Below are 21,561 nucleotides of genomic sequence, written 5' to 3' on the forward strand. Positions count from 1 at the left end.
AGGTTTTTTCTGGTTCACTCTGTCTTCTTTCCCATTCTTTAGCAAGATGAGTTCTAGCAATTCATACCTGCTGTCTTTCAGAGTGTCGGGAGTCATCATCAGGACTACAAAGGAATTCAAGGACCTGGTCAAAGAAAAGGTATTTTTAAATTGGATACCAGCGTGCATGCCATAAGGAAAATCATAGTTCCTCTTTCTATATCACCAATTCATTCACATCCAGCTCAACAAACACTACAGGGATATGGCAGCTTCCCAATTGGTCAGCCCAATATATGACACAGCAGGCTCAGTTATGCTAACAATATATACCTTAAACACATTTCTTTACTATTTAGAAACATGACTAGAATCTGACATCATATATACCTTAAGATCCCCAAAACCATGGACCAAGCTAAGTACGGACTTTGGAGTCAGGCCACTTGAATCTGAATCCTAACCTTATTAATACTTAATAACAACATTTATTGCTGGTAATAACACTTATTAAGTGACTTGGATGAGTGATTTAACCTCTCCAGGCTTTAGCATCCTCATCTGCAAAACAGGAGTAACAACTATAGCACATTCAGAGGTACTGGGAGTACTCAGTTAATACATACATGTAAAACTTTGAAGCAGAGCATGGCACTATGAAGTGCTCAATAAATGCTGGTCATGATTAGCAACTTTCTCCAGGTAAAGAGTATTTTCTTCGTCACCTGTGGCTTTGTAGAAGATATTTAACTGGATTTGGAAATACCTTCAGAGTGGTTAGTAAGTAAATTTGGATTTTCTAAAAGTAATCTCTCTTCCAGATGATCAACATCATAGTCTTACTATCAATGAGATGGGTAATTATATAGTTGAAAAATTCTTAAGTCAAAAATTCTAGGCAAATTTAGAACAGAATAATTGGGAAAACAATCTCTATAAACCAATCTCCACAAATCATACTCCCATGACACCAAGTTACTGAACAGTCACACAATCCTAACACAACACTAAAAAACAAAAGCTATTTTAGATCCAAACTGAAAGATGAACAAGCCTCTAACTCATAGGACACTTACCTGGTAGGTTATTCTATTAAGAAACCATGTAATCCAGTGAATTTTTCTATAAACGGTAAATAAAATAACTCTACTTCTTATGGTTAAAGACACTCACCTGATCAAAAAGAGTTCTGTTTACAAATAAGGTGTTGTCAGGCTTCGCAAGCTGCCGGGCAAGGAAGGTAAAGAGACACCCCACTTGTGAGGGCGTAAAATCTGAATTCTCCACCATAACCTATGAGCAAAAGAGACCATTTATTCAATATACCATCTGGTTTGACACAGAAAAATATACAATTAGAGGCAGGGGTGGGGAATCCTCAGTATGAAGGACTCATAAAAAGATTCTTTATCAGCTGTGTGACAACTGAGTTCAGCACCCCTCGGAGAAGAAGCACAACTGCCTGCACTCCGGAAAGCACGTTAGTGACTCCTGGTGTATTTACAGGCACAAGTTCGGCAAGAACTGAATTGCTACAGGTAGATTTACAAAATATATATACATATAAATCATGTTTCCTTCTTGAATTCTTAAAAGAGAATCTAAAATTAAAGTAACCCTATTAAAAATCTGTCCACCAACACAGGAAGAAGGGAGCTGCTTTCGGGTTTAAAGGTAAGACAGCTTGAGAATGAAGGTATCCCAGAAAAGAAGCCAGCCAGCCTATGAGTCAGTGAAGTGAATGGCTTCTGCCTTGGCTATAAGCAGTTCAGTGAACAGATGGTTTCATATAACATGCTCTTTACAACCACACACAGTTATCAAGTCATAATCTCTCCTCTGATTTAAGTGAGCTCTCATCTCCTGAGTACCTACTACTATGCCTAAGATGCTTATGGTAGAAGCCTTCAAGGGAATTGTGAACCAGAAAGCAAAGTGAGACAGGTAAACAAATCTTAAATAAAAATCATAATGTGATTAGCACTTATAAAGGAACAAATGACAACGGAAGCACAGTGGGGGAAATTCAGTTCAACTGATCAGAGAAAAAATGTGAAACAAAAAAATGAGAAAAGTAGCCTCTAAACTAAGTTTTAAAGCCCGTGTGGAATCCATGACAGGGGAAGAAATGTCAGGAGAAAGAGCAGTCCAGGCAGAGAGAAGAGTGGGGGCAAAAACATGAACACAAGAAAATATAAGTTTGTCTGGAAAAATACCATGTTTCATTAGAATGCAGCAGTATGCATGAGGAGGGAAAAATCAAACCAAAAGAAAAACTTAGGGTTCCAATCCCATTCCAAGGAATCCAGAATTTATTTGTTAGAAAATGGAGGAGTTACTAAAGGTGTAATGAGGAGAGCTGATTGTGATCAGCACTATGCATAGGAAAATTACCCCAACAGCAATGCTTAGGATAAAGTAACAGAAGCAAGAAATAAAGGTAGAGAGACCAAGATGCATGGGACTGCAGAGGTCCATGGGAGAGTCAGAGGAGTTCAGAACAATGCAGTGATGAACAGGGAAGGAGAAACAGGTGCAAAAGTCACTGCAGAGAGGCAGGTATTCACATGTGTGGAAACATGTGGCTAAAGGAAGAATGAAAAATGACAGGTCTTGAGCCTGATAGCAGGGAGGAGAACAATGCTATTAACAAAGAGAGATGGCAGAAGTCTGAGAAGGAAGACCAGGCATTGTTTTAAACTAACTGAACTTAAGGAGGCAATTCTACAACAAATTAGGCAACAACAGCCCATCTCATCTACAAACTCTCTCCTTTCATTTTCCCTTCAAAGATAAAATGTTCCCTTAGGGCCCCATTTTTGGCCTAGCCTTTTCTCACTTTGCTAAGCAGTTTGCCCCTGTCTTTTACTGCCCCTGTCTTTTACTTAGTCCAGCAATCACAGCTTGCTCAAGTGCATAATTATCATTACTAGAATATGAGGATGTTTCAAGTTGTAATCTGTGTATCTAAATTCCAATTTATAATATTCAAAGAGCTTTCTATAGCTTTAAAATACTCAATCATCATTTCCTTTCCGCATGTGGGTCCTTTCTTAGGATTCAACTGTCAGGGCCCAACTAGTGCTCTTCTCTGCTTTTAGCTCTTCCTTTTGCTCTACAAGTGTAAACTACTCTCTCACCTGTCTGATCCTAAAAACGTCTTCTAAGGAAACAGTTCGAGTAACTCACAGCCCCATTCCCTTGCCACCTCAGCAAGTGCCCAACTAGGTATTATCCCAGAAATTTTAGCTTCTTTCCATTTCTTCTGATCAATTTCAGAGACCATGCTTACAAAATTTTCTGGGCAATCTTATACAAAGTCACAAATTTACAGCTTTCCCACTCTATGTCTGCAGCCATTCAGCACCCATGATAATGCCTGAGGTTTGATGCTCACTCTCCTGTTTTCTGGTACTTGCCTGTGCTCCCTCAGAAAAGCTACATACATGGTGACTACAACTATCACCAGAATGAGAAAATAATCTCAAACTTACCATTTGAGATAGGGTCATTCTTCACTGACCCTAGGTTAAGTACTATCAAAATAATATATAAGATGCAGCCACTTTGTAAAACAGTATGGAGGTTCCTTTTAAAAAACTAAAGATACAGCTACCATATGATCCAGCAATCCTATCCATGGACATACAGCCCAAAAAGATTAAAGTGTTAATTGCTCGGTCGTGTCCAACTCTTTGCGATCCCATGGACTGAAGCCCACCAAGCTCCTCTGTCCATGGAATTCTCCAGGCAAGAATACTGGATTGGGTTGCCATTTCCTCCTCCAGGGGATCTTCCCGACCCAGGGATCAAACCTGGGTCTCCTGCATTGCAAGCAGATACTCTACCATCTGAGCCACCAGGGAAGCCTGTATAGATGAAGACTTTAGTTCAAAAAGATACATGCACCCCAATGTTCATAGCAGCACTATTTATAGTACCCATGACATGGAAGAAACCTAAGTGTCCATCAAGAGACAAACGGCTTTAGAATATGTGGTTTATATATATACAATGGAATCTTACTAAGCCATAAAAAAGAATGAAGTAGGACTTCCCTGGTGGCTCAGTGATGAAGAGTCTGCCTGCCAAAAGCAGGAGACATGGGTTAGATCCCTGGTCTAGGAGGATCCCACATACCGAGCAGCAATTAAGTCCATGTGTCACAACTACTGAGCCTGTGCTCTAGAGTCTGGGAGCCACAACTACTGAAGCCGTGCACCCTAGACACCATGCTTGGCAACAAGAGAAGCCCATGCAACCACAGCTAGAGAGTAGCTCCTGCTACTGCAACCAGAGAACAGCCCATGCAGCAATGAAGACCCAGCACAGCCAAAAAGAAATAAAAGTATGAAATAATGCCAATTGCAGCAACAAGGATGGACCTACAGAATATTATACTTTACTGAAGTAATTCAGAAAGAGAAAGACAAATATCATATGGTATCACTTACATGTGGAATTTAATAAATAATACAAATGAATCTATATACATAATAGATTCACAGATACAGAAAACAAACTTATGGTTACTAGTAGGGAAAAGGAGGAGGCAGGGGTCAATAGGAGTACAAGATTAACAGATACAAATCATTATTCACAAGCACAGGGAACTCTGTTCAATGTTATGTGGCAGCACGGATAGGAAGGGAGTTTGGGGGAGAATGGATACATGTACATGTATGGCTGAGTTCCTCTGCCTTTCACCTGATACTATCACAACACTTTAATTGGCTATAGTCCAATATAAAATAAAAAGTTTAGAAAAACCAAATTACTATAATAAAACAGATAAGCAATAAGAATTTACTGTATAGCACAGAGAATTATATTCAGTATCTTCTGATAACCTATCACGGAAAATAATCTGAAAAAAAATACATATATATACACATACATATATATATATCTGAATCACTTTGCTACATACCTAAACTAACACAATACTATAAATTAACTATGCTTCAATTTAAAAAACAATATACAAAAGCAATAATTCACCAAGAGTAACAGTTTAAGTACTTTATGGAGTTTTATTTCCTTCATTTGGATCATTTTCCCAACTTAGTACAGTTTTAAAACTTAAATTCTAATTCAATCAACTTGCAAACATTTCTTGAACACCTACCAGATTGTAGGCATCGTGCTAGATGTGTTAAAATAATGACAAAAAAACAAACAAACATATCCTTACAGTCTCTACCTACAGGAAACTCATTCCAGGTAGGAAAAGACACATGTAAACAAACCATACAGTATGTCAAGTGTAGCATGAAGTGTTACAAGATCCCAGAGAAAAGGCAACAAGTCAAACTGGAAGTGTAAGAGAGGGTTCTGAAGAGCTTCTCATGGATGATATTTGAGTTATGTCTTGGAGAATGGCTAGGAATTTGCCAGGCAGAGAAAGCAAAGGAAAACACATGATGGGATAAAAGAAAACTCACACAAAGAACATAAGCCAAAAAAGATGACACAGAAAGTTCACTGAATTTCAACAATTTAAAACTGGTGAGAAGGGAGTTCCCTGGTAGCCGAGTGGTTAGGATTCCAGACTTTCACTGCCATGGCCGGGGTTCAATCCCCGGTCGAGGAACTCAGAACCACAAGCTGCTAAGCATGGCAAAAAAAAAAAAAACTGTTGAGGAGTTAATAATACAGACTGGTGGGGTGAGAGGGAAGGTCAGAGAAGGAGCAGCTATAGAGATGTAGTCAGGGGTCAGAAAGTAAAAGGATCTTGGATACCATGTTAAAATTTACACGGATATGGCAAAAACTACTACTTGTGCTCCAACATCTGTTCCTTCCATCTAATTTAGAAACAGAACTCATTTTTAGCTGAACACGTGGCCACCCACCATACAGAGTACACTTCACAGTCTCCCTAGCTAAGTGCTATCTACATGATACAAGCAGAATTCCGGTGCACAACTTCTAAGAAATTTTCTCAAAGAAAGAGAACATTTTCTACCTCATCTCTTTCTGCATCCAGGCTGGTTAGAATGCAGAGGTAATACTGGAGCCTAAGCAGTCATTTTGGACCGAAAGACACAAACCATGGACTGAGAACAACGGCAGTAAGACGGAAGTGTTGTGCATCCCTGACAAGTTTGTGAACCCATCCTACTAGACCAGGCTGCCTACACTCCAGACTTATAGGGAAAAATTAAATTTCCACAACAAACTGTTATTATTTTGAACTTTCTCTCACAGAAGAACTTAATTTCAACTGCACCATAATGGGAAGCCGGAGAAGAATATTACCTAGAAGAAAGGTAAGATCACAGATTAAAGGACAAGATAAGACCATTTGGGAAGGTATTTTGAAACCTAAGTGAAAATTCTCCATACTAGCCACCAAGATCAAACTGACGTTATTTGGGAGCTCTCATATTCATCACTGCCTATTTTACAAGGCTAATAAAGAGCTCAAATGAGATCATGTATATAAATGTGCTTTGAAAATTATAAAGAACTACTATAAATGTAGTTAATGAATTAATATTATACACAAAGAAAATATTTCAATTTTGATCTCTTCTCCAAAATAATCTAAAAGTCACTAAGAGGAAGAAACTACCATTTTATAGCCAAATGAACAGGATAAAAACTCTAAGTTTTTAACTACAAGAAGAAACTGGCCTGGGTGAAGCTGTGCAGATGGACAGGAAAAGAATCTGTCTCCGCAGTCATTCACTAGCAACAGCATGAATCTCAAAATAGTTTTCAATTGAATCCAGATGGACTTAGATTGGGATGATCATCTCTGCGTGCCTCAAATCCTTCCTAAGTTACCCATCATCTCAGTACCATGGCAAAACTACATATGGCACTACCTTAGCAACACAGTGATGCTAGTATGAGACAGGCATCAGAACATTATTTTCTCAAAGCATTCTGAAGTTAGTCTCTATTATTAAATGTAATCATACTAACATAGCAATTATCACAATATGCATTTCTCAAGAGTAGCACTCTGTATCCAACATCCAGTCTAAAGCTGAGATACATTATATTCTTTGAATTAATGATTAGTACTTTAGCTTTTGAAGACAAAGACATCATAATAAAATTTTTAAATGATTTTAACATATTCCTTTATTAAACAAGATTATTTTAGAACTTGCTATAAAGTAATTCACTTTTATAAATATAAATATCAATACAAAGACATTCTAGGGATACTCACCTTCAACAAAATATCCACAATACGTTGTTGATATTCTACAGCTTGCTTATCATTTTTAAAATCTTCAAAAGTCTAAAAAGGAAAAAGAAATTTTAAAAAGGTAAGTATTATTTGAAAATTTTAGAAGGAAACAAGATATTAAATTCTTGTTAATAGGTAAATTCCCAAATAAGATAACCACTCCTCAATAGGTTTTTTCTTATATAACTTCAACAAGTTATTTTTAGTGAGTTTAACAGAAGGCTACATTATTCAATATTATATGATATTCTGAATAAAAAGTATAAAAATAAAGTGATTGTTATACAACCCAAAAGTGATTCACCCTGGTGATATGGTGGATAAGAATCCGCCTGCCAATGCAGGGGACACGAGGTAGATCCCTGGAGTTCAATCCTTGGTCCAAGAAGATTCCGCATGCCGGGGAACCACTAAGCTTGCGCACCACAGCTTCTGAGCCCACACACTCTACAGCCTGTGCTCTGCAGCAAGAGCAGCCCTGCACCGCAGAGCCCATGCACCACAACTAGGAAGCAGCCCCTATTCTCTGCAACTAGAGAAAACCTACCCACAGCAACAAAGACCTACTGCAACCAAAAATAAAGGCTACTTTTTAAAATTTATAAAAATCCAACAAAGGAAGGCAACGTTTATAGGCAACAAGAAAGAAAGAATACTGATGGGAAGAGGCAATTTGTGAGCAAGAATCTGAAAAGGATGAAATACATGTTACATGCTCAGCCATCATCCCGTCCATGCTATTTGGAAACAATAACTGAAATACAGTTGTTAACTGTCATGAAAAGAAATTTCCATGACAACTAGGAAGAAATGATTTTCAACAATAGATACTTTTAAAAATTACTATGGTAAAACTGTGACAATATTAAAATCCTCAAGAATACATACAAAGAATAGGTATTCTATTTTCACAACACTGCCAAGTACAGCATTTTTTATTTTATGTTTCTGCTCAAGTAGAGCCAAATACATTTTGAATAGAACTTGCACCCAAGTAAATGACAGCACTGGATTCTGAAAATACATAGAAGCTATAGGCCGCATATATGAAGAAACTGAAGGGAAGGAATGGAAACGCAGACTTGTGGACACAGTTTGGGGAGGGAGAGGGTGGGACTAACAGAGAAAGTAACATCAACATATATACACTGCTATGTGTAAAATGGAGAGCTGGTGAGAAGCTGCTGTGTGTAACACAGGGAGCCCATTCTGGCACTGTGTAATGATCTAGAGGAGTGGGAGTGGGGAAGGGAGGAAGGCTCAAGAGAGAGGGGATATATGTATAATTATGGCTGATTCCTGTGGCTGTGTGGCAGAAACCAACAAATCACTGTAAAAATCAAAAAACAAACAAAAAAACTGAAATGAAAATACTTATTGAGTAAGAGTGATAAAGACTTGAAGATCTTCCTAAGGCTTTCTCTTAGGACATTCGGCCCTTTGTTGCTGTTCAGTCGCTCAGTCATGTCTGACTCTGCGAACCCATGGACTGCAGCACACCAGGCTTCCCTGTCCTTCGCCATCTCCCGGAGCTTGCTCAAACTCATGTCCGTTGAGTCGGTGATGCCATCCAATTGATAGCTTATGGTGAACAGTGTTGGATTTGTGATCTCCGAAGATTTAACTTCGGGACCAGGGACCAGGTTTGATCACTCAAGAGCTTTTGTATAGCAGAGTTTAATTGAAGAAAAAAAGGGACAGAGAAAGCTTCTGACATAGACATCAGAAGGGGGACAGAGAGTGCCCCACCTGCTAGTTTCAATAAGCTATTTTATGCCTGTTATAAAGTTAGTAATCATATAAGAGAGACACCTCAAGGCTGACGGAGTTTCACCAGGCCCCTCTCCCACAATATGCATTTTTGAAATAGGATGGCATGAGGTATGTCATCCCCCAGCCGTAAAGCATTGATATGAAAACTGGTTCATTGAGCCATTAGCAGTCAAAAGTTAGTCTTAGGTGGAACCATTTTGAAGAAAGGCAAATTCCAAAGCAAATACATAGTTTCATTAACATAGCTTAAGAAAAACATTTCCATAAGAAAAACGCATTGGATAGCTCAAGATTTGAGAAAAGTTCAGTTCAGGCAAAACCAGGTGTCGGCATAGCAACATAGAATTTTAAGAAACACTTGCAGCTTATTTCCTCAGTTTGGAGACCCCTGGCCTTCCTGCCTGTTACCCTCTCACAATCTACCTAATCCTCTGTCGTCCCCTTCTCCTCCTGCCTTCAACCTTTCCCAGCATCAGGGTCTTTTCTAATGAGTCAGCTCTTTGAATCAGGTAGCCAACGTATTGGAGCTTCAGCTTCAGTCCTTCCAATGAATATTCAGGGTTGATTTTCTTCAGGATTGACTGGTTTGATCTCCTTGCAGTCCAAGGGACTCTCAAGAGTCTTCTCCAATACCACAATTCAAAAGCATCAATTCTACGGCGCTCACCTTTCTACATGATCCAACTCTCACATTCATACATGACTACTGAGAAAACCACAGCTTTGACTATATAGACCTTTGCCATCAAAGTAATATCTCTGCTTTTTAATATGCTTTCCAGGCTGATCATGGCTTTTTCTTTCACGGAGCAGGCGTCTTTTAATTTCATGGCTGCAGTCACCATCCACAGTGATTTTGGAGCCCAAGAAAATAAAGTCTCTCAGTGTTTCCATTGTTTCCCCATCTATTTGCCATGAAGTGATGGGACTGGGTGCTATGATCTTAGTTTTTTGAATGCTAAGTTTTAAGTCAGCTTCTTCACTCTCCTCTTTCACTTTCATCAAAAGGCTCTTTAATTCCTCTTTGCTTTTTGTCATAAGGGCGGTGTCATCTGCATATCTGAGGTTACTGATACTTCTCCCAGCAGTCTTGATTTCAGCCTGTGCTTTACCAGCTGGACATTTCACACGATGTACTCTGCCCAAAGGTTAAATAAGCAGGGTGACAATGTACAGTCCTGACGTACTCCTTTCCTGATTTGGAACCAGTCTGTTATTCTATGTCCAATTCTAACTGTGTTTCTTGACCTGCACACAGGTTTTTCAGGAGGCAGGTAAGGTGGGGTGGTATTCCCATTTCTTTAAGAATTTTTCAAAGTTTGTTGTGATCCACACAGTCAAAGGCTTTTTAGCATAGTCAATGAAGCAGAAGTAGGTGTTTTTCTGGAATTCTCTTGCTTTTTCTATGATCCAACGGATGTTGGTAATTTGATCTCTTGTTCCTCTGCCTTTTCTAAATTCAGCTTGTAGATCTGGAAGTTCTTGGTTCATGAACAGCTGAAGCCTAGCTTGAAGGATTTTGAGCATTATCTTGTTAGCATGTGAAATGAGTGCAACTGTGTGGTAGTCTGAATATTCTTTGGCATTGCCCTTCTTTAGGACTGAAATGAAAACTGACCTCTTCCAGTTCTGTGGCCTCTGATAAGTTTTCCAAATGTGTTGACTTATTGGGTGCAGCACTTTAACAGCATCGTCTTTTAGGATTTGAAATAGCTCAGCCGGAATTTCATCACCTCCACTAGCTCTGTTCATAGTAATGCTACTAAGCCCCACTTGACTTCACATTCCAGGATGTCTGACTTTAGATGCATTACCACACCATCGTGGTTATCCTGGTTATTAAGACCTCTTTCGTATAGTTCTTCTGTGTATTCTTGCCATCTCTTCTTAATCTCTTCTACTTCTGTTAGGTCCATACCATTTCTGTCCTTTATTATGCCCATCTGTGCATGAAATGTTTAAATCTACAAAGCAGTAATTTACTACTGACTATCCCGAAGCAAGGAAATAGACTATGTATTGTACCAACAGATTAAAGAAGAATTTCCAAGCCACAAACTTTCAAGACTACATCATAGTTAACATTCAAACCAGAATATCTGCTATTCTTTAAACTGGCCCCAAGCTTCCCCAACTTCTCCAAAGACCCTCTGCTCATGCTCTTCTCTACTAGCATGTCCTTCTTTCCCTTTTCTTGTCTGACACACAGTAAGCATTTTAAACAATGACTGCTGATTTGTCTAGTTAATTACAGAGGAAAATGAAATCTTTATAAAAAAATTTTTCTTCACCTAGAATGCTTTGCTGCGGTTAGTTAAGAAAAGCTGAAATGAGTTACCTAGGGAACTGTAGGAACTCTTACCCAAAAAGCTCAAACAGAGGGTATTTTGGTGTTTACATGGGTTAAACACAACCCAGTCTGAAGAGGGAAAGATGGTCGAGAAAGTGTCTCAGTTCTAAGGCTTAGGAAAACAACAAATATACACACATTCAAACAAACACAACTTCCCCCTCACACTCAGCCTGCCAAAGTGAGATGTCACTCCGCTGTCAGACAAGATACTATCTGCTAATACAAGTGCTATTCAAGTAAACACAAAATCATGGAGAATTAGCCTATGTATTAAATAACTACAGCATTGACAGCAAGTAAAAAAGAACTGCTTTATCCACTTGCCTTTTAGTAACATGTATTCACTGCTTTGAAACACACATTGCAAGTTTACTACTATAAACATAATTAAGTGGTGAAATACTTTTATTACAAATGTTGTGATATACACAATGACATATTTTGACTGTAGTTAACAGCTGCCACCAAAATGGCACATTTATGTTAAAACATTATCATTCCACAAAGATTCTTCTAATTATACAATGCTTATTAGAGGAATAATATGTAAAGACGTCCTAATGGAGAATGACAGTTTGTGAAATGCAAAAGTAGACCTAAATTTCAAGTCCAAAGTCACCTGTGAATTTGGTCATAAAAACTTCTTTCTGTAGCCCCTTAAAATTATTACAGAGTTTTGGTATGGCAGAAAGTGAAGAGGAACTAAAAAGCCTCTTGATGAAAGTGGAGAGTGAAAAAGTTGGCTTAAAGCTCAACATTCAGAAAATGAAGATCATGGCATCTGGTCCCATCACTTCATGGAAAATAGATGAGGAAACAGTGGAAACAGTGTCAGACTTTATTTTTCTGGGTTCCAAAATCACTGCAGATGGTGACTGCAGCCATGAAATTAAAAGACGCTTACTCCTTGGAAGGAAAGTTATGACCAACCTAGATAGCATATTCAAAAGCAGAGACATTACTTTGCCAACAAAGGTCTGTCTAGTCAAGGCTATGGTTTTTCCAGTGGTCATGTATGGATGTGAGAGTTGGACTATGAAGAAGGCTGAGTGCTGAAGAATTGATGCTTTTGAACTGTGGTGTTGGAGAAGACTTTTGAGAGTCCCTGGGACTGCAAGGAGATCCAAACAGTCCATTCTAAAGGAGATCAGCCGTGGGATTTCTTTGGAAGGAATGATGCTAAAGCTGAAACTCCAGTACTTTGGCCACCTCATACGAAGTGTTGACTCATTGGAAAAGACTCTGATGCTGGGAGGGATTGGGGGCAGGAGGAGAAGGGAACAACAGAGGATGAGATGGATGGATGGCATCACCGATTTGATGGACGTGAGTTTGAGTGAACTCCGGGAGTTGGTGATGGACAAGGAGGCCTGGCGTGCTGCAATTCATGGGGTCACAAAGAGTCGGACACGACTGAGCAACTGAACTGAACTGAACTGAATGATAGTTGGCTAAATCCTGATCCAGGGGTCAAGAAACATTGTAAAGGACCAGAGAGAAAATATTTTACACTTTGTAGGATACATGTGGTTTGCATGACATATTCTTCCATTTTTATAATCCTTAAAAATAGAAAAATATTCTGTCTCACCCAAGCCAGAGGTCAAATGCAGTGGATTTGGTCTACGGCCTGTAGTTTGTGAACCCCTGTCCTAATCTCTTTACATATCTCCCAATAAGATCCACACATATAGAAAAGAAGAAAAAGAATAACCCAGAATCCAGACTAATGGGAAAACTAGAAGGACAACACATATTAAAAACTGTGACTTACACAAATGTGGGAAAGTAAACATCTCCAACTAGCAAAGTTGGCTCCAAAGCCCATTAAAAAAAAACAAAACCGTCAAGAGAGAATTGGGTAGAGGAAGGGAGGGTATGATGAGGTTTCAGCAGGCACAGAACACATAGAGTATCAAATGGAATTCACCTCCAAAAGAAAAAGAAGATCCATCCTGGGTGAGCAAGTACTGAGGCCAGGTCTGCAACCCAGTGGATCATAGCACTGGCTGATAGGAAGATCAAAGGAAGGAGTCTGGCAAGTATGAATCAGAGGTCTTGGCAAGATACAGCTTTTGAGATAGAAAAGGGAAAGGAAATATATTCCTTGGAGACCTGTAGTAAAGAAGGAAGAGCTCAAGAAAAAGATCCTACTAAAACAAGAGACTTGCCAAAGATTGAGAAAACAGACTACACCCCAAAGACACTATTTAAGAAACTGCACTTAGTTATAGCAAATAAAGCAGGTACTTGAATTTGGAAAATAGTATGTAATCTTCCCCCATGATCCAACAAGATCACCAATTATTGCTAGTCCAGAAAAATCCACTAAAAAATGACCAAAAAAAAAAAACCCAGAAAGTGAAGGCACTCAAGAATAAAAATAAGAACTAGCCACAAAATAGAAGTAAACTATAAACAATATCTCAACATACATGAAATATATTTAAACATACAATTGCAGATTTGAAAGAACATCACAAACCAGAAATTTAAGAATTCAGAAAAGAAATGAAGAGTAGGAAAATGTGAAATAAGAGCTAACTGAACTCGAGGGAAAAAAAAAAAACTGAAAGAAAAATAAGTCATCTTAGAAATGGAAGACAGAATTACAAGCTACCAAAGGGAGGACAGATATGACCAAAAGTATAGTTAACAGAAATAGAGAACATAAATAAAAACAACCAAGAAAATGAAATTTAAACAAAGAAGGAAATAACAAAGACCAAAGAAAGGTGATAAATATAGAAGACAAAGAAGATATAATATACAAATACCCTAAGTTTCTGAAGATGAAGCACAAAATAATGGAGCAGAAAAAAAATATTTAAATCTGTAATTCAAGAAAACTTTTTTAAACTAAAAAGACTCAAATTCACATATTGAAAAGGCCCACAGTACATATATGGCAAAACTGACCGAAAATAGTCAATTCTAAGTACTATCTTAAACTGCTGCTGCTGCTGCTAAGTCACTTCAGTCGTGTCCGACTCTGTGCGACCCCATAGACGGTAGCCCACCAGGCTCTCCCGTCCCTGGGATTCTCCAGGCAAGAACACTGGAGTGGGTTGCCATTTCCTTCTCCAATGCATGAAAGTGAAAAGTGATAGTGAAGTCGCTCAGTTGTGTCCGACTCTTAGCAACCCCATGGACTGCAGCCCACCAGGCTCCTCCATCCATGGGATTTTCCAGGCAAGAGTACTGGAGTGGGGTGCCAATGCCTTCTCCAATATCTTAAACTTTTAGTCTTTAAATATTAATATAAGGAAAAAAGTATTCTGGTACTCTAGGAAAAGATTAAGTCTCTGGGAAAGTTAAGAAAAGTCAAGTTGACACCAGTTTTCCTTATGGCAGTATATAAGAGCAAGATAAGTGGGAGGCAACTATTATTTCACTTCAAAAAATTTTAATTGTATAATATTGAAAAGAAGAGACATTACTTTGCCAACAAAGGTCTGTCTAGTCAAGGCTATGGTTTTTCCAGTGGTCATGTATGGATGTGAGAGTTGGACTGTGAAGAAAGCTGAGAGCCGAAGAATTGATGCTTTTTGAACTGTGGTGTTGGAGAAGACTCTTGAGAGTCCCTGGGACTGCAAGGAGATCCAACCAGTGCATTCTAAAGGAGATCAGCCCTGGGTGTTCCTTGGAAGGAATGATGCTAAAGCTGAAACTCCAGTACTTTGGCCATCTCATGCGAAGAGCTGACTCATTGGAAAAGACTCTGATGCTGGGAGGGATTGGGGGCAGGAGGAGAAAGGGACAACAGAGGATGAGATGGCTGGATGGCATCACCAATTTGATGGACGTGAGTTTGAGTGAACTCCGGGAGTTGGTGATGGACAGGGAGGCCTGGCGTGCTGCGATTCATGGGGTCGCAAACAGTCGGACACGACTGAGCAACTGAACTGAACTGAACTGAGAAAACATTACATTGAATCCTATCACTTAGAAAACTACACTGAAAACTACAAAATATTTCTGAGAAAAATTAAAGAAAATCTAAATTAATGAAACAGTATACCTTTTAATGGGTCACAAAATTCAGTATTGCTAAGTCAATTCTTAAATTGACTAAATACTGAACACAATCCTAATCTAAATCCAGGCAGGCTTCTGCAGAAGTTAACAAGATAACTTAAAATTCATACTGAAATGCCAAAAACAACCCCAAAACTACAAAATACAAAGTAATTTTGAAAAAGAATAAGAACATATAACATGATTTTCATACTCATTATAAAGCTACAGTAATCAAGGCAGTGTGGTACTGGCATCAAGATAGACAGACAGACCAGGGGCATAGAACAGAGTTCTGAAATAGACCCAGTATACATAGATGATATGTCTTTGACAAACTACAAAGACAATCCAGTAGAGAAAGGACAGTCTTTCTGTCAAATGATGCTATAAGAATTAGGTATCTCAATGCAAAAAAAAAAGCAAGAAAAAAAGGCCTTGCATCTAAACCTTGTACCACAGGCCAAAATTTCTTCAAAATGGATCACAGCTTTAAAGGTAAAACCATAAAACTTCTAGGGAATATCTTTGTGACCTTGGGTTAGGCAAAGATTTCATAGCTACAGCCCCAGAAGCAGGATTCCTAAAACAAAACCAATAAATTAGACTTGATCAAAATTTAAAATTTCCGCTATTCAAAACACAGTATTAGGAAAACGAAAAGACAAACTACAGACTAGGAGAAAACATCTGCTAAATTCATGTAATCTGATTTTTTAATACTTACCTAAAAAAAAATTCTCAAAACAAGAAAACAAATACAGTTTTTAAAAGTAGGGAAAAATGGTCAAAAAATGGATATGTTCACCATAGAGTATATATGGATGGCGAATATACGAATGGTAAACATAACTTTTTTGCTAATATATTTTAATGAAAAGATGTTTAATGTCAGTTGTCAGGAGGGAAATATAAAACTACAATGAGATACCAGTATACATCTACTAGAATGGTCAAATTAAAAAGATGAACCATACAATGAAGAAACTGATACTCTCATATATTACTGGAATGAAAACTGGCAGAACCACTTTAGAAAAGTCTTGTTAGTTTTTTATGAAGTAAAACAATACACTTCACAAAAGACCCAGTGGTTTCATTATTTGGTATTTACTCGAGAGAAATAAAGATGTATGTCCACACAAAGGCTTATATGTAAATATTCATGATAGCTTTAGTCATAGTAACTTAAATGGGAAATAATCAAAAGGACCAACTATTGGTGGATGGATCAACAAACTATATATCCATAAACTGAAAAATTACATAGCCATAAAGAGGGACAACCTACTGATAAAAGAAACAGTACAGGTAAGTCTCAAAAGCATTAAGTGAAAGACACCAGAAGAAACCGCAAAGTTTATGTTTTCTCTAAATGACATTTTAGAAAGGTGAAACCCTGTTTCCCAAAGCAGATCAGCAGTTGCCAGGGGCTGGGATTGGGACTCACTAAAAAACTGCAAAAGTGACCAACTGTTCTGTATCTAGATTGTGGTAGCAGTTATAAGACTGCATATGCTTGTCAATGGAGAAGGACATGGCAACCCACTCCAGTATTCTTGCCTAGAGAATCCTGTGGACAGAGAAGCCTGGTGGGCTGCTGTCCATGGGGTCGCAGAGAGTCAGACATGACTGAAGTGACTTAGCATGCATGCATGCATGCTTGTCAAACTCTTCTCTTAAAATGGATGAATTATATTTTGTATACATTGTATCCTAATAAAGCTAAAGTTAAAAACCTCACTTGAAAAAAATATTCCTACATTTTAAAAAGTGAGAAAATATGATTTAAAAGTCTGTCATTTAAGTTTTTTAGTGGGTCCCTAAAAATGTTCTTTTTATTAAGACATATTAATTAGGAAGGTCACATGAATAATCAACTATAGTAGACAAATATGGAGTGAATCCAGGATTTAGGATCCTAAGTCTTATCAATTTCTCCAGCTGTAATACTTGGGGATGCAGCCAACCCTTGATGCACACACACAAGGAAACCTCTGCTTGTCTTTTAGGCATTTCAAATTCATTAAGTCCAAAAAAGAACTAATTATCTGCCTCCACCATACCTCACCACTACTCTGCACGCCCACTCTCATCCATCTCCTAATAAAACTGTTTCTCCTCTGATTTCCTGTTGAATCTACAAATAAACCACTATACATTCAGTTCATAAGGTCTGAAATGTAGGAATCTTTGATGCTTCCTTATTCATCTTACCTTTCACATCGAATTGTACACTAAACTCTAAATTTTAGGCTGATTTACCTCCTAAAATATCTTTCAAATCCTTTCATGTCTTAGAACCCCCATTGCCACTGTCCTAATTCAAGCTGCCATTATCTTCTATCTGGATGACCACAAAATTTTGCTAACATCTTCATGCCTCCAATCTTATTTCAATCCATTTTCCATTCAACAATCAGAGGGAATTTTTCTAAACTACAAATTATGACATTTTTCTATTCAGACAGTAAAAAATCCATCTGCAATGCCGAGAGAACTGGGTCCAATCTCTGGGTTGGGAAGATGCCCTGAAGGAGGAGGGCATAGCAACATACTCCAGTATTCTTACCTAGAGAATCCCCAATAACAGAGGAGCATGGCGAATTACAGTTCATGGGGTCGCAAAGAGTTGGAAGGACTGAGCAACTAAGTAAGGCAAAAGGCTTCAGCAGCTGTAAAGTCCAAACTTCCTACCACAGATAATAAAACTCAGTCTCTACCTGCCTCTCTGGCATTCTCTCTCTCCGCAGAATTCCTTACACTTAAAAATGTGGCCATACTGAATTTTTTTCAATTACCTTAACACACACCGCTCTATCTTATTTCCAGGTCTTTCTACATACTCTGTCCTTCTACCTGAAATACTTTTCCCTAACCTTAACCAGACTTCTACACATCCTGTGAGACTCACCATCGACATCATTTCATCCAAGACACCTTCCTGACCCTTCCATTAGATCCCCCTCCTAAATGTTCTTACAGCATTCTGCATGTCTCCAGTGACATGTCTTACACCATGCTATAGTTACTAATCTACAAGCTGCATCCTCTTCCTCCACAAAGGCAAGGTTTATATCCTGTCAGCCCAGGGTACACACACAGTTACTACAGTATGTGTGACATACTTGGCAAATATTTGTCAAGTAAATCACAGAGATTTTATCGCAGTCTTACTATCAATGTCAATATCATAATTTAGACATAAGCATAATCCCAAATGATCTTCAGTGGCACGACAGCCCTTTAAAAAATGAAAACTAGGTAAAATTCTTTGTTGCTCTCCAGGACGCTTTATGAACCCCTGCCCTACCACTTCTTGTTTCTTTTCTCCTCCAGGCCAGACACTAAGTACACTTCCATTGTATTCTGGACGTCTACGGTCTCCTAAACCAACTAGATTTGACTTTTATTTTCTAAGTTTCTTTTCCCTTCTTCTTCTGCTATTTAAGTTACTACTTCTGAAATCAGATTTTCCAATTAAACTAATACAAAATGTCATATGAGTGGAATCTCAACCTTCTCACAGGCACTTTTAAAAAGTTTAATAGTTTATTATTCAACTTATAATAAGAGCACTATATGTTCATTAAATAAATTTAGTTCATCTCACAGATATAATCACTATTAATATTTAGATATATTTCCTTCCTGTCTATTTCCTTCAAATATTGTGCACATACAATATTTTTTTAAAAATTTGTCAGTCTGCTGTTTCACTGGATACTAAAATATAAGCACTGTCCACATTATCAAAAGCTTTTTAAAAAACAACTACAATATGGCTTAATTAGGAAGATATATCATGTTTTATATAATTATTTCCCCGGGGGCATTTTCACAGAGAAGCTGGTTTACCCAGACCTCTCTTTAATAAAAATAAGAATAAGGATATTTTTTTAGCAGGAAGCTTCCATGTTCCATTTCAACTCTAGCTGCTTCTACTATCATCATCACCACATGTCATTCAGAGCAATCTGCCATCTTCAGTATGCAAACAATAACAATTTATGAAATAAAGGATGTTCCACATCTAACTCCGCTTTAACTTTTTAATAAGGATGAGTCAGAAAGAGACATACAGACAGACATAGACAAACACTAGACATAGACAAATACTCAGGGAGGAAGGAAAGAGAGGGGAAGAAAGCAGGAAAGGAAGGGTAGGAAGGAGAAAAAGAATTAGAAACTATGGATGGCACAACAAAATTAAACATTTGAGACCCTGACTTACTGCTAGGGCATAAAAACTGTACCTATGTAAGGACTATTATTCATTTTTCTTTCTATTAAAAATAATTATCACCCCAACTATTTTAAAAATGCCTTAGAATCACAGTATTTCTTACCAGCGCCAATACATTTAGAAATTCTCGTGTGTCGAAATGCAGCAAAGTCCGAATATAAGGATAGATTTCTTCTTCAGGGGGAGCTTCTGTTGAATGCAGGCGAATTAGAAATTCAAAAACCTGCAAGTTGAAAAAAAAAAAAAAGCTGATTCTTTTCTCACAAAGTATCTTGCTAAAGCAATGACTCCCATTTGTATAAAATAAAACCAGGTTGAATTTAGTTTAAATTGCCACTGGGTTGTAACTTCTCTAACCTCTCTCAGCTGTGATTACTGGCTCCAGTGATGGTGTGCAGGCTCTCTCCTGTCACAGCAGATAGCTCCCGACCCATGTGCAGCCCTCAATTACAATTTGTCTTTACTGCATTTTAAGAGAGTAAAAATGCTACGAAAATGTACCAACCTGGTTTTTAACCAAGGGAACAAGATCTTCAGGGATGTCACCCAGCGGATAGGCACGACCTGCTAGACAACAGCTAGAAGAGAAGAAATTGAACGGATTTGGTGACTCTTAATGGGCTAACTTCCTGGGAATACACTGTTCTCCAACCCAAGATACTAGTCTGATGTTTAAGCAGGCTCAGCTCTTGTCAGTTAGGTCAGGTCCAAATCCAGATTGAGATGATAGCCAGTTCAGAAAATGTGGGTGACAGAAGGTGGTGGTGAAATAACACATCCTGTGACTGAGTAATGACTTTCATTTCTTTTTATTTTTCCTAAGAAAAACCCAAGCTGCACGCACTAAATGAACAAGAAGGAATAAGGACAGATTACCTAAAAGTCTCACACCCAGCATCTGGAAAGAATCTGAGAGCATCATTATACTGTTAACAGGTAAAAGCCTCAGGTTCACAGAGACTTTTAAATCCAGTGGTTCTAAGAATGGTGAATAAAGATGGGAAATGAGCTAGGCTAAAAAATATTTGTAATCGGACAAGCCTTTGGGGAGAATTAGAATCTCATGAGAAATTAACTGTATGGTTTTACCTCCAAACCAGACCTTCCTAATGGCTAATGACTAGCTCTGGGGGCTGAGTTATAAACTGTCTTCTGAATATATCCTTATTTTGGTGGCAGGGGATGAGGAGGAGTAAATTTTAAACCTCTGTGAAGTAGTTATCAATTTTAAATGTTAGAGACAGCTGGATACCAGCATATTCTAAAAAGTTTAAAGCGCAGATGATAAAGAGCAAGGTAAATGCTACATATGTTCTTCTATACTAAAGCATCGATGTAACAAACGTGAAAGAGGTCTCAAAGTTAATAACTCTGATGCACACAGAAGCTAAAATGATGTGCCAGCAGGTTCTGCCACCTTCCTGCCTACCTGCCAGCCACTTATTTATGTAAAAGCTCTATTAGGATACAATTCTGAGCTTGTATTAGTCTATCAGAAGAATTCTGATCCAGGAATAAACAAACATTTCCGCTTACTTCAGTCACTAACTTTTGTTCATGATGCAAACTAATTTCTTGCCCTTATACATAAAATATGGACAAAAACATATCCCATAGACTTGGTAGTAAAAGTAAAATACTCTATATCAAGATTTCTCAACCTCTGCCCTACTGATATTTCGGTATTCTTTGCTGTGGGGACTATCCTGTTCACTGCAGAATGCTAAGCAGCATCCCTGGCCTCTATGCATTAAATGCCAGTGGCATCTCTCCTGACCCCAGTTGTGACAAAGCAAAATGTCTTTAGACATTGCAAATATATGGCAGAGGAGAGCAAGGGTGGGGGACAGAATTACTGATTGTTCAGAAGCACGGCTATACATGAAAGAATACTGAAAAACGAAAGCACTACACAGATTAAGAGATGACAGTACCTCTGAGAATATAGGAGAAGTTTTGTAAAAGAAGGACACACACATAAAGAAA

General features: G+C 38.2%; 1 protein-coding gene across 2 annotated transcripts in view; it reads right to left on the bottom strand.

The window, feature by feature from the left end:
* The window catches only part of VPS8 (VPS8 subunit of CORVET complex), a 295,718-nt gene that overhangs the window by 159,132 nt on the left and 115,025 nt on the right, over window positions 1–21,561 (bottom strand). For both annotated transcript variants that reach the window (XM_070372173.1, XM_070372165.1), the window contains exons 26-30: window positions 20,081–20,153; window positions 19,679–19,798; window positions 7,166–7,237; window positions 1,153–1,272; window positions 68–124 (exon numbers count right to left, since the gene is read on the bottom strand). In XM_070372173.1, the coding sequence (XP_070228274.1) occupies window positions 68–124; window positions 1,153–1,272; window positions 7,166–7,237; window positions 19,679–19,798; window positions 20,081–20,153 (442 nt within the window). The remainder of the gene's footprint in view (window positions 1–67; window positions 125–1,152; window positions 1,273–7,165; window positions 7,238–19,678; window positions 19,799–20,080; window positions 20,154–21,561) is intronic.

Source organism: Bos mutus, chromosome 1, assembly GCF_027580195.1.
Source record: "Bos mutus isolate GX-2022 chromosome 1, NWIPB_WYAK_1.1, whole genome shotgun sequence".
NCBI lineage: Eukaryota > Metazoa > Chordata > Mammalia > Artiodactyla > Bovidae > Bos > Bos mutus.